Source organism: Blennius ocellaris, assembly GCF_963422515.1.
Source record: "Blennius ocellaris genome assembly, chromosome: 18".
In the NCBI taxonomy this organism is placed as follows: domain Eukaryota; kingdom Metazoa; phylum Chordata; class Actinopteri; order Blenniiformes; family Blenniidae; genus Blennius; species Blennius ocellaris.
In genome coordinates, this window is record NC_137667.1 from 4,025,123 (window position 1) to 4,038,917 (window position 13,795).

Consider the following 13,795-nt stretch of genomic DNA (forward strand, 5'->3'; position numbering starts at 1 on the left):
ATTCATAAAGCCTTTGGTAGGAATGAAACTTTACAGTATAACAGAGTAGCCTTAATCTCAATTTTACCAAGCGTCAAAAGTATTCCTCCGATGTTTACTCTCGCAAAAAGGCTTTAACGATCAAAGGGAGGTCTGTGCATTATGTGGTCAGTTCTGTCCGCAAAAGCAGGGCTGATGGAAGCTGGAAAGCTTCGTTGTTTACTAATGTGCAAATACCACTTAGCCTTTGCCATGATGAGAAATAATGAGGAGAATGCTCCATATAGATATATATATATATATATATATTTTTTTTTTTTCTTTCTTAAAGCTTCTAAATTATCATGTCCACGTTGAACAGGCCCTGAACCTGAGCGCTGACAGGGTCCAATTAGGTATCGCGGAGGATTTCTCCCTGCGGCACATGTTCGCAGAGAGCGTGCTCGCAGTTTGAACCGGCGACATCAAACGCTCCCGTCGGTTTACTCTGTTTGACGTGTGTGCGTTCTCAATCCCAACTCTGGTTTTACTCATAAGTTTCCGCTCAAGCGTCCGCAAGTCAAAAGTCACACTAACATTTTCTGCAACTCGTAAACAAATCGGCGGCGGCTCGGCTCCGTCGCGGAACGTGTTGCAGGCATTCCTGCGGTGATTCACGAGAGCGACACGTTCTTTGATGAATTTGACTTTCAGTTGTGGTCGTGACGAATGTTTTTTTTTGGGGGGGTGGGTTTCGCCGAAGGACAAAAGTTGGATGGCGGCAGAAAATCAAAGCGGAATGTTTCCACTCAATATTCTCACTGAAACATGCGTTTGACCCCCTGAGCTCCTGCACGTTGCAACTGACAGCCTCCATCTCCGTCATCCATCTCCACTGCGGTTTCTAGGTTGATCTACACCAACCATAATGTTGTCTGAGGCTATACTCTTTCCAGGGGATTAAATACGTTGAGATTAAAAGTTCAAAGGTCGGGGTAATGCAAATCCATAGGCTTAGGCAATCCAAACACTGCCTCTCCAATACTCTAATTCCACTGGGTCATAATGTCTATCCTTGTTCCCATTGACCCAAGAGGAAGTGCGGTAAAAACACAGCGGCAAGCATTTGAAATAGAACATTCGCTCAGAAAGTGGGCCCGCAATTAGCAAACAGGGTATTTAATGTCCTTCATCGCCACCGAGGGGGGGGCTCCCCTTCAGAGATCCATCGATACGCCCATATCCACAGAGGAGTGAACGCTCAGGAGCTCGGTGGATCCGCGATGGTCCTGCAGCGATTGTTATGTTGACTGCAGATGAGCGCTGCGTGGAGGGAAGCCAGACACATGTTGACCACATTGCTGCCGCAGAATAACAGATAAATAACCGCAGATGTGTCGACGGAGGAGAAAGCTGGGAGAGGGAAAACAGAAGAAGGAAGGGGAAAGAAAGAGGGGGGGGGGGGTACTAAGATGTTATCTACAATATTGATTTAATCAAGACCTTTTTGTCCGTGCGGATACGTTTTTTTTTTTTTCAAAACAAGAAGAGAGAAGGAACACGGGGTGAACGAACTCCACAGCGTCGCTGAAAAGGGAGCGCTCTGCGGTTATACAGAAGTCACAACTGACAGAAATCCTCTCTTCTCAGTGGAGCATGGGCGACTTTTATGTACAGGATGCGAGGAGACCGGCCAAGTTGTGAATGCTCGCTTTGCTGCCGCGCACCTTCGTTTTCGGCTTTTTGGGCACGCGCGTGTGTGTGTGTGTGTGTGTGAGTTTTGTGAATCATTCCTTCAGTTATAGTACTGGTGGCCCAGGCCCGGTGCCAGCCCTCGGTGGTTACAGATCTGTTTACTTTTGTAGGCTGGCAGGGAACATGAGATTTCCTCTGGGTGTACCGCGGCTGGTGGACCTGCAAAAACAGCGCGGCCCTTCAAGTGCCTGGCTGCTCCCGTTACAGGCCGCCTTGTCCGCAAGCCTTCCGACCGACGGCTTGTGATGAGGGTTGCTCCGCATAAACAAACGCGCTCACCCAGAAACTGACGAGGGTTCTGGAGCACCACTGAAAAAAAAAAAAAAAAGCGGCCACTCACACAGCTAATTGAAAGCTAATACACGTCACAGGAGCAGCTCCACGTCCAGAAGAATGCCGGTGGATTTTATGGATTATCTGGAGCTCGAATTATCCCATTCCTCGAACAGCTTGACACAGAGGAAGGCCTTGTTCAATCGTGAGTGACAAGACTAATCTGAAAAAGCAGCCGGCAACCAAGAGAGAGAACCCTAACCCCTTATTTTTATATTTTTATTAAAGGCTACAGAGGGCTTTCAGATGTTTTGATGTTTTACACTCTTATTGTCTGTAAGGTGACCTTGGGTGACCTTCAGGTGCCTCCAAATTAAAACTATTATTATTATTATTATTAATATCATTATTATTATTATTTCCTTCTTCTAATCTTGAGATATTTTCTTTAAAATCCTGAAAACACTGTCATGCTGCAAGAAGAAACTTCAGACGATCATGAAACTGAGTAGAATTAAACTTGTGGGCACATTGGTACTAAATATAATGAAAAATCCTTTGAATTTGAATCCAAAGCTAGAAAGTTTGGCATGAAAAAGGCTGAGCATGATCAAAATCAGAAACATGAATCCCCTGGGCCACATTAAAAAAAAAAGGCCATTACATGGTGATAAAACTTTAGAAAATATAAGCTCATCAGTAATTTATGACAGCGATACAGTGACAATGACAATAAACACTATGAGTTTGATAAATTATTGATAATCCTTTGAAGTGAGATTTCCTTGAAAATGGGAAATAAGATTACTCCCATTGGCAGAATACAATAAAACTTAATTTTTATTCACTTATTTATTGATATTTGATTTTAGGGTTCATTCTCTGGATGAACTGCCACCTGTCCATCACACGACAACCACACACACTCATATTCACACTTCCATATCATTTGGGGTCCCCAATTCACCTCACATGCATGTTTCTGGACGGTGGGAGGAAACCTACACATGTGCGAGGAGAAAATGCGAGATCCACACAGAAAGCCCCGAGTCAAACCCACAAGACTCTTGCCATGAGGCGGGAGGTCTAACCACTACACCGCCGTATAATCAGCAGAGTTGAGTTGAATTTGTGGCTCGGTCTCCCGTGATAGACCAAGTTTTTCATGTGGGAGAATGAAGTGGCCACGGTCATGTGCAAGGGTGTGATACTGCCCGGCGTGGGAATCTACGTTGCCTGAGGTCAAAGCACACTCCTTTTAATAAGTCACGTTTATTCCAGTAAGGAGAGAAGAATGAGTCTCCTTGCCACACGGAATAAAGATATTTTTAACCTTGGGAAATCACACAAAAAAGTGGGAACTCGTGGGGTTTAGCCGTTCGCTCACATCGATGCTAACGACGAGGGTCAGGTAGCAACACCACTGTGTGGAACAGTGAGCAGGGAGCGTCTCCATGGCGACAGACACTGATCTCCTTTGATTTCCTCCATGAGGTGCAATCTCTCATCCACTTTGTATGGGAATTTTTTTTTTTTTTTAGTTATTGGGGTTTTATTCGGAAATGGTTTGCCATTATCATCCCAAAAGCCAATCGATTGACCCTTGGATGATGAAAGATTATTACTGAAAATTTCATGCGATTTGACTGAGTAGTTTTCGCGTTAGTAAATTACATACTTTCAAACCAATAAATAAATACATACATACATGCAGACAGAAACATAACCTTCTTCTTAATGAATTTGACAGTAACATATTATATTTTTTTCAAAAGCTACAGGGACCAATAGGAAATAAAAGTCATTATCTTCGACATGCTGTGTCGAGACTCATGTAAGCAAGGTGTCATATATAATCTTTACTCCTTGTCAGACTCATGGGTGTTTTAGAATTTCATTTTTTCCATTCAGTTCTCAAATGTGTCTATTATTCCAATAAATACTACTTAAAGTTAAAAAAGACCCAACCCTAGTTATGTTTGCATGTGTTTATTATGTTTCACATGAAGCATATTGACTTTATTCCACGAGAACAATATTCGGCCTGATAATCCCAACACAGGACATCAATATCCTCAGACGAGTCTGAATATCTGACATTCTTGAGATGAACCAGACTCTACAAACTTTTGTTTGTTTACTCCTGTCCAGTGGGAGCCTTAATTTTTTGCTTTCAATCCCCCCCCCCCCCCCACCCCTCCTCCTGCTTGTCCTCGTTGATAATATAATCAGAAGAATGGCCGACACAATGCTTTTTGGACATGAGCGGGGTCTGTTGATGGAGTAGTGCTGAGGTGGCAGCCGGCCAGCCACAACAACATCAAACAGGCCCTCGCCTCCAGCGCGAACACGGAGCCAAGGCCCCGGACCAAACGTATGATTGCTCGCTCCTTTTCAGATAAGAATGCAGACGACCTCGGGGGGGGGGGGTGGGGGGGGTTATTGCGAACAAATATGTACAGGTATGAGGCAGAGGGAGACGTGGTGCCGGATCATGGCAGAGGGACGGGAGGACACATGGTGTCCGGGGTCAGATGAGGATTTTTTCTCAGCTCACACTGATTCCCTAAAGGAAATAATGGGAAGAAGAAGAAGAAGAAGAAGAAGAAGACAAAAATAATATAAATGGCAGGCATGTCATAAAGTTGAAGCGACTTAACACTCAACTGATTCTTTAAAATAAAGAAGAGGCACAAGTCTGACAAACTGACATAGAGCACCACCTGCTGGTCGTAATAAGAAGTGCACGTGCTTCCAGGAACCTCCTGTTTCTGTATCACAATATTACAATTTACAACAAAAAAGGTAAACTTGTATTACATTTTCCGCTTGGGTCACAAAAGACAAAGTAATAAATACAGAAGATTAAAAAAAAGATAGAAAAAAAAGAGGCCAGAACAGGAGTCTGCAACCTTTTTGACCAAAAGAGACATTTTTTTGTGATTTTTCCACCAAATCACATTTTAGCAGGTTTCGCCTTTAAAGTTTCATAATAGTAGATAAGAAATAAGAAAAACTATATCTGATGTTGCATTTATGATGTGAACTACAATTTAGGATGACGGACACTTCATGATCTTCAACTGTTTTGGTGCCTGATTTTAGCATATTCATCCTTCTTTTCAAGCATTTTTCAGTCAATTTCGACATTTAGAATAGAATAGAATAGAAATTATTTATTAATTCCAAAGGGAAACTGTTTTCATCATTGCTCCACACAATAAAGAGAAAGAACGTTGAGTAAATAAGCCAGGACACAAAAATGTAATAATTAACACTATTTCACTGCAAAATACACTGAAATATCCCCAAAACGTCTCCTATAGCTGATGCACCATGCAAGTTTTACAAACCCACCCTGACAGCATGGCTTTAGGGTGTCAGCATTATATTGCATCTGCGACTCTGAAGAAATAAAAAAAAAAAAAAAAAATCAATGCGTTCTTTGACATTTCTACAACTTCCTTGGTGCTTTGGCCTGATTGCAGCGGTGGCACCAAGCGGTGGCAGGCAGAATTTTAAATGTCTCTGCAGATTTGGGTGAAAAATAAAAGCACAAGCTTTGACTGAAGCGTCAGATTTTTCTACAAGTTTGAATGTAGTCGTGTTTCTTTGCAGAAAGAGTGAATTTGGGGAAACATTCGACTGGCTTAACAAACTTGCTTGTATGAGTTGAGTTTAAAATAATGTTGTTAGACAGAAAAAAAAGATAGACGACATGGATTAGATGAACTATGAAGTACATTGCTGTTTGTTTACATCCTGCGATTTTCATCTCCAAGCATTGTGGCCTGATCAATCATGTCCAAATCACTGTACGGTGTGTGCGTGTGTGTGTGTACAGGAAGTACTCAAAGATCTTTCTCGCTGCTCACGGGTTTGCATGAACCTACAGATTGTTAGGCAGGACGACTGTTCACACCGAGATGACTCTCTATCATATAGAAGTGGCTGCTCCTCCTGCTCATGCAGCTGGGGATCATGAGAGGAGTTCATCAGGAGAAATCGGTTCAAGGCAACTTTTGTGCTCGCCCGGGCACGCCGTTTTAACACCGCCCCCCAAAAAAGAATTTTTAAAAAAGTGCTTAATGTTCAACCAGCATGTTTACACGAGCGAACATAAGCGTGCATTCGATACCCAATGTCCATCCGCATCACTGCTGCGACGGGCCAACCTTTTGCGAGGGCCTTTGCTGACTCACTCGCTCGTTATTCCACATCTCCTGCTAAGACGTGTGCAATTGCATGAACCTAAAAGACGACCGATTCTGATGTGTGGTGTGCATCCCTCTGCGTTGGCAGCGTTGATCCTATTTTATTTTAAACTCCAGAGGAATCCCCCCCCCAGATGGAGAATAGATAAGCAATTAAAGTTTGAAGTTCCAAAGTTGTGAGGGAAGAACTTCACTCCTGCGTCACTGTGAGAAGCCGGGCGGTGCAACGACTGCTCGTCACACGGGCCTAGTTCTGCTTCATTAAAGAGGCACAATTGCTAATTTTTTTTGGGGGGGGGACACGATGTAAAGCTACGAAGAAGGTTCTGCTGAACTGCTTGATTATGACGTAGTTATGACGTCTGTGTTTCCTCATACGAAGCTGACGTGGGTGGATATTCTCCAATTATACTTTAGCTTTTTTTTTTTTTTTCTGTTTTCAAAGTACATGACTGTACTTGAGTAACAAACCGAAAAGTGCATCTAGTGCTGATACTTTCAAGTTTCAGTGATCACTTTTTACCTTGCAAGAAAAGGTTTACCTCCAAATTAGAGGTGTTAAACTAATTTTAGCTCTGATGCCACATAATGTCTTGTTTCATTTTGAGTCGGCCGGACAGGTACAAATAGTGCCATGATAACTGAAATGAAGTTGTGTTGCTGAGCATATGTATAAAAAAGTCTATATTTTCTCAAAACCAAACAATTACTACCAAACTGACAAAAATAACTACTATTTCAACATAAAGACAATGTCAATGACACCTTCTGGTTCTACATCCAATGCCATGTCCATGTTTAACACTCCCGCTTTACATAATCATTAAATTTCCATATTTTGATTTTTTTAAATTATTATTCAAAAGACAAAAATCTATTAAAAAAAATGGATCAATTCAGCTCACTTCACTAGTTTTCATTTTAAAATACGGACAGAAAATATCAAATTAAGAAGCTGACACAATAAAATGTTGTCATTTTGTCGGTAATTTCACAATTCTTGTTAGTTACAGTTTTTCAGCATAGTAACATTGATTACAGCCTGTTACGTATAACTGGTAAATCAGGTTGACCCCAATAGGCGTGGGCAAGGGAGTTAATGATTCTACGGACTGACCTTAGATAAAGCTTTGGGGTTGTGGTAAACTTTAGCACAGTGTTTGTCTCTAATGAAAGATAATAATTAACAAAAATCAAGTTTGCAACATATACAGTGTCTAATCGTCTGTATTTATCTAAAAAAGGAACATTTAATGCAGCTCAACACCTTGTTGAGGAAAAACAAGCCTCTGACTGAAAATCCTCCAAATATTTTTGTGTTTCATTTCGAGTGGACGGGATTTACTTGCAGGTGACATTTATCTCTGCTCTACAACTTTAAGTGCTTTATTTGAAGGTCATATTTGTTACTAGGTCACAAATTGTCCAAATTTCTCACTGTAAAAGGTTTACTGAACACAAATCTAGTGGTGTAGTACTCCAGATCGGACACTGCTTGAATCTGTCCCATAATTAAAATAATATTTAAGATAAGGCACTAACAGACGAAACAGGCTTGTATTTACCCAAGGTATAATAATAATAATAATAATAATAATAATAATAATAATAATGATAATAATAATAATAATAATAATAATAATAGGATTAGGGTTAGCTCACGGTTGTTGTTTTTTTTCCCAAACAGAATGGATCCAATTGAGAATTTTTTGTTGTTGTTGCTAAAAACAAACAATAATTAGATTAAGCTAAGTCAGTGGCACATTTCATTGGAATTCGATTAGGCTGTTGAATAAATGGCGAAAATAGAGCTACTTTGTAAATTCACGAATCCCGCAAAACAAACAGAAATAGTTTAAAGACGAAAACGTAAACCGGAGCCAGGCCCCAGCGAGGATCGAACTCGCGACCCCTGGTTTACAAGACCAGTGCTCTAACCACTGAGCTATGGAGCCTGTGCTGTGGCGACACGGCGCAGAAAATATTTTTAATCGTAACGTCATCAACGACTGAATGCGGAAATGTTTGTTGGTTTAACTTGAACGACCACTTCGTGACAGCGCAGTGTGTGAAAACAGGCTGGCCAGAAGAGTCGCGTTGTTGGCGAATCAGTTGACCAAAATGGCGCTTTGGAACCTTCTCCTGTTTGTGCTGTTCGTACTTTTCGTCGCATTCCTCGGCCTCTGCCTGTACATCAAACACTGCCACACGAAGTATGACCATATTCCTGGACCTCCGAGGGACAAGTAAGCAAGACCTGCGGGGCGACGCAAACTTTGACCCGCCACACAATTCTACTGACACCAACTGTTTGTTTGTTTTATTCCTTTCTCTGAACAGCTTCTTCTTTGGACATTCTCTAACAGTACGGAGGGTCATGAAAAGAGGGGGAAATATACACGACAAGTTCCTGCAATGGTAAAGTTTAATTTGAATAACCCCCCTTTAATTCATACGTAACAGTATTTTACTCCAATGTTTTCACACATTTACATTTTCTGATATCATGTCCTTGCACCTTCGTAGATTCCTGTTCCAGGTACATTGGAAGCATGTGTTGGAATGTGTTTTCAGCTGATTTCATTCACAGGTCTGAGGCGTACGGGCCAGTTTGCAGAGTGAATTTTATGCATTTCGTGTTTGTGCTTGTCCACTGCCCAGAGACAACCAAGGTAAACACACCTTGTGCAGTCAATACGCAAGAAAAAAAAAGGGTGTAAAGTTCAGTTCACAGGAGTGCCCGTGTTTAACTGTACCAATGCATACCTCTTGATGAAATGTGTCTGACATGATATTCAATTTTCAGGAAATCCTGATGTCCCCAAAGTATAGCAAAGACGGTTTCCTCCACAGGAAACTCTTCATGCTGTTTGGTCAAAGGTGAGCGATCAGATCATCACAGCTTCTGTCTCTTCAGACTGAAAATACGTCAGTGAGACTGCAGTTTGCGTTTACATCATTACATCGCTGCATTTTAATGGAATTTGGGTGATAAGTCACAAGTATGGAGACTCTTTCTCTGATCTTATTACCACTGGGTTTTAATTATTAACGTTTATGCTGGCAATACTTTAAAAGCGGGTGGATATCTAACAGACCCAGCAGCTTTCTCAAGTCCTACATGTGATTAGAAGACATCTTGGGTGGTTCACTTTTTTTTTTTTTCTTGTCTGGCCTGTCTCTTGTCAAGGTTCTTGGGAAGCGGCCTGGTGACAGCTATTGATCATGATCAGTGGTATAAACAGCGGCGCATCATGGACCCTGCGTTCAGCAGCCTGTGAGTATCTGTTTAGTCTTTACCCCATTGTCAATATCAATCATCATTTTTTATCCTGTTTATATTATGTGAATAGTTTTTTTTTTAGTTTTTTATAATGCTTTCTGCAATTGTCCAGTTTGTGAATTCCTGTGAGGTTTTTGTTGTTGTTGTTGTGTTCTGGGAACTCAAGTGGTAAAGAGCCATTACTTCCTAGGTATTTGAGAGGACTGATGGGTACCTTCAACGAGACGGCAGAGAAACTGATGGATAAACTTTCGGATGCAGCCGATGATAAACGTGAAGCCAAAATGCTCAGCCTCGTCAACTGCGTCACCCTCGACGTGATCACCAAGGTCCAGCGTCACCGTCCAGTTTTTCTGCCTGTACCGAAACCCTCATCGGACTCCGTGTAACTGTCAGCATGTGTGTGTGTGTGTGTGTGTGTGTGTGTGTGTGTGTGTGTGTGTGCGTGTTCTTCCTCCTTTCTTCACATTCAGGTTGCTTTTGGCATGGATTTAGACATCCTGTCCAACAGTTCACCGTTTCCAAAAGCCATCGAGACGTGTTTGAGGGGGATGGTGTTCAACATCAGAGACACTTTATTTCAGGTATTGTTATTTCACTGGGGTGCTTCTAACTTTATAGCTGGTTGTATTGTGTGTGGAACCTTTTCTGTGTTTGTCTACATTTTATTGCTCACCTTGAGAATGGACAGTTTGTTTGTGACCAAATTTGAGGTTTTAAATGAAGGGTTGTTGTTGTTTTTTTTGTATGTCAATGTCAAACATTCCTTCCTTCCTCTTTCGAGTGCATCCTGAACATCAAGTGTCATTTAATTCATCATTCATCACTCACCCCTTCGGGCCCGATTAAAGCCTTGAACCCTCTTACGATATGTCCTCTTACGTTCTTTTAACTGTACGTTTCCAGTTGAATCCAAAGAACTGGCCGTTTGTTAACGAGGTGAGGGAATCGTGCCGCCTGCTGCGCTCGACCGGAGCCCAGTGGATCAACAGCAGGAGGTCCGCCATGCGGAGGGGCGAAGACGTCCCCAAGGACATCCTCACTCAAATCATCAAATGCTCTGAAAAAGGTTCTGGTCCCTGAAGGTTCTGGTCCCCGGAGCTCACGTGCATCTAAACATTTGTTGTTTGTTTACGTTCCAGAGGAACACAAAACTCAAGAGGATGAAGAGATCATGTTGGACAACTTTGTGACTTTTTTCATTGCGGGTATGTTTCCATTGTTGACCGAAATTCAAGACAATCAAACAAAAAGGGAAAAGAGTACATACCGAACAGATTATACCTGTCACTCATTATTAAATTATCATGTTATGATGATTTTGTTTCCTCAAATTTGCTCACGTTACAGGACAAGAAACGACGGCCAATCAGCTATCCTTCTGCATCATGGAGCTCGCACGCAACCCTGATATTATGGAGAAGTAAGAGTTACATATATATATATATATATATATATATATATATATATATATATATATACAAACACACTACAACTTCTGATCAAACCAGTAAACAATTGAAGAAGGTTTTTTGAGTCTGTCTTTCTTTCTTTTTTCCCCAGAGTGAAGAATGAGGTAGACGATGTCATGGGGATGAAGAAGGACTTAAGCTACGATGACCTGGGGAAACTGACCTATCTCACACAGGTACATGAATTTCCACTCAAGATGAACTCCTCCTCCGTCGTGCTCTATTAGTTCCTTTTCTGTTGAACAAGTTCACCCGTGACGTTTCCCAGGTGCTGAAAGAGACTCTGAGATTATACCCGACGGCTCCGGGAACATCCCGTCAGGTTAAGGAAGAAAGGGTCATCAATGGCATCAAAATACCTCCAGGCCTCACTTATATGGTGAGTCTCGTATGAAAGACGATGATTTTATTTTTGTCTCAATCTGCTGTAGCTTACGTTAATTTATCCATAGATCTGGCTTGCTTGATTCTCAAATGAAACTTATTTTCAACAGGTTTCAGTATTTATTATATTTCCATTGAAAGCTAATCAATATTAGCCGCTTTGTAAAAAGTGAATGCTAATTGACGTCATCCAAAATCACTGGCATTAACTACTCACTGGTGCTTCAGTCTAATCTGTTTTATAATTCATTTTTGGGTGAAATAATGCCATCTCCAGGTCATCAGTGTTATTTAAAGGCTTATAGAAAAAAACTCATTTTAAAGCCACCTGTAACACAGGTTTATCTCAATTGACCAGACCAGTAAATCAAATCATTATAATGTATACATAACCAGAACTCTAAGCGTCTGTATTTGTTTTAGGTCACAAACATATCAATGTATTATTAAGAAGTTCGCACATAATAAAATATAATTTTAACAACACATGACAAACCTGAAATTTGAACAAATGAACTGCTATTTCGACAATATCGTGCCTGCTCCACAGCTATTATTCCACTATTTACATCTTCAAAGGCATAAAACATTTGGTCAATATAGTTGACTACGTCATATTATGATCAGAACAACTAAATTATCTTTGTTTGTGCCAACCCTGATCACCTGAACCGATTCACCAAATAACAGACGAAAGTGCGCCCCTGGTGGTCAAATGGATGTATTGCAGTTAAAGTCAGAATTTCTCACAGATGGCAAATTTCATGGTGACTTTATGTTTGATACTCCTGGCTTATAGTCAGTAAAGCTGCTCAGCTGTAGGGATGTTCTGGCATAGAAAAAAAAGATCTCACTGATTGTAGTAAAGTGTATATTATTAATATGAAGAAATGAAGTCTACTTGACTTCTCCACAAACTAACACGAGCGGATAAGTGTGACGAGTGGATTCAGCTGGAGATCGCTACTCCTGTTAGCGTTAGCGCCGTTCCAGGTGGCCGATGTTCGTGTTTAGTTACTTCTTAAAAAAAAAAAAAGAAAAAGAAAAAAAGAAATGTCTGAAATATTTCACTGAGAGATCTGCTTTGTTTGAAAAGCTACTGATCGCTCTGCACTTTTGCCAACGAAGGTTGTTGCTAGGCAACTCGACATTTTCCAACATCTGCAGGGCGAAAGAGGCCAAAGTTATTTGATAGTTTACTTTGAACAAACCAAAAATGTGCCCCATAAATGATTTCAATAGATAACCAACTGCAGAAATGCGTCAATTTCTATGTTTTTGGTTTTCAGTTCAGCAGCTTTGTGTCGTCACGAATGGACAAGTTTTTCAAAGACCCACTGAAGTTTGATCCAGACAGATTTCACCCAGATGCTCCCAAGTAAGCAGCGTACCGTTTTTTCCCCTCTGTGGGATATTTTGATCAACGAATGTTCCAACCTGCAATCACAGTCGCAGAAAAAACACTTTTATGACGACTCGTTTACTCTTATCTACTTCACAAGGCCTTATTACTGCTACTATCCGTTCTCCCTCGGACCACGCTCATGCCTGGGACAGAACTTTGCTCAGGTGGGTGTGACCAAGAATCATCGAAACACATTGTGGGGGAAAAAAAAAAAAAAAAAAACTTCAATGACTTGAATCAGTGGTTTTCTCATGGTTGTTTTCAGATGGAGGCTAAAGTCGTGATGGCCAAACTAATCCAAAGGTTTGATTTCAACCTGGTCCCGGGGCAAACCTTCGACATCCTGGACACCGGCACGCTCCGGCCAAAGAGCGGCGTGGTGTGCAACGTCACGCACAGGAAGTACAGGAAATAAACCTCTGTGACGTAACGCATAAATTGCATAACGGTACATAAAATTGTTGCAAAGAGTGCCTCACATTTATACGCTAATTTCTTAAAACTTATACAAATCAAATAATGGGATTTTTTGATTTGATGGATTTCATATCAAGGTTTAGTTAAAAAAAAAAAAAAAGTATCAATCAACTCTACTTACATTTATTCCTGCACTGAATAACAACTACTGTTTTTCCTTGTTGAAAACCACTGAAGAAAGTTGTGCCTGTAATTCTGATATACCCTAAATAAAATGCAAAGTCTGACGACCACTTGGTGTTTTATTTACAGGCTAGTTTGTTCACGGAGATATATTTCCCCTCGTGTGCTCATTCTAAACATTACTTTACATCCATTCATCATTTTTATGGCTCTGGGCTGAGGTGTGTCGAAGCCGATCCCTGAAAGCAGAAGGTCAAACTTTCACATTCACACCTATATGGGCAATTATTAGTTCCACATTCTTGAGGACGTAAAACACTTGGTGTCAAAGGTCAATCCACGCCTGAGTAAAGAGAAGCTGTTGTAACAAAGTAGTTGGTACGCTCCAATATGCGAAGCGTCTGTCAAACATTTTTACCATCAAATAGCAAAAGATAAAAGTGTAACCGCA

At 41.0% G+C, this 13,795-nt stretch overlaps 1 protein-coding gene across 1 annotated transcript; it reads left to right on the top strand.

The window, feature by feature from the left end:
- The first annotated feature begins 8,291 nt into the window (after positions 1-8,291).
- On the top strand, positions 8,292-13,443 carry cyp46a1.2 (cytochrome P450, family 46, subfamily A, polypeptide 1, tandem duplicate 2). Its single transcript, XM_080514176.1, has 15 exons — positions 8,292-8,446; positions 8,541-8,618; positions 8,791-8,872; positions 9,007-9,080; positions 9,391-9,477; positions 9,674-9,812; positions 9,957-10,067; positions 10,390-10,552; positions 10,626-10,691; positions 10,834-10,906; positions 11,047-11,131; positions 11,224-11,334; positions 12,629-12,717; positions 12,842-12,908; positions 13,010-13,443. The coding sequence occupies exons 1-15, from the start codon at positions 8,322-8,324 to the stop codon at positions 13,157-13,159; spliced, it is 1,500 nt and encodes a 499-aa protein (XP_080370302.1). The 5' UTR covers positions 8,292-8,321; the 3' UTR covers positions 13,160-13,443.
- Positions 13,444-13,795: the final 352 nt, after the last annotated feature.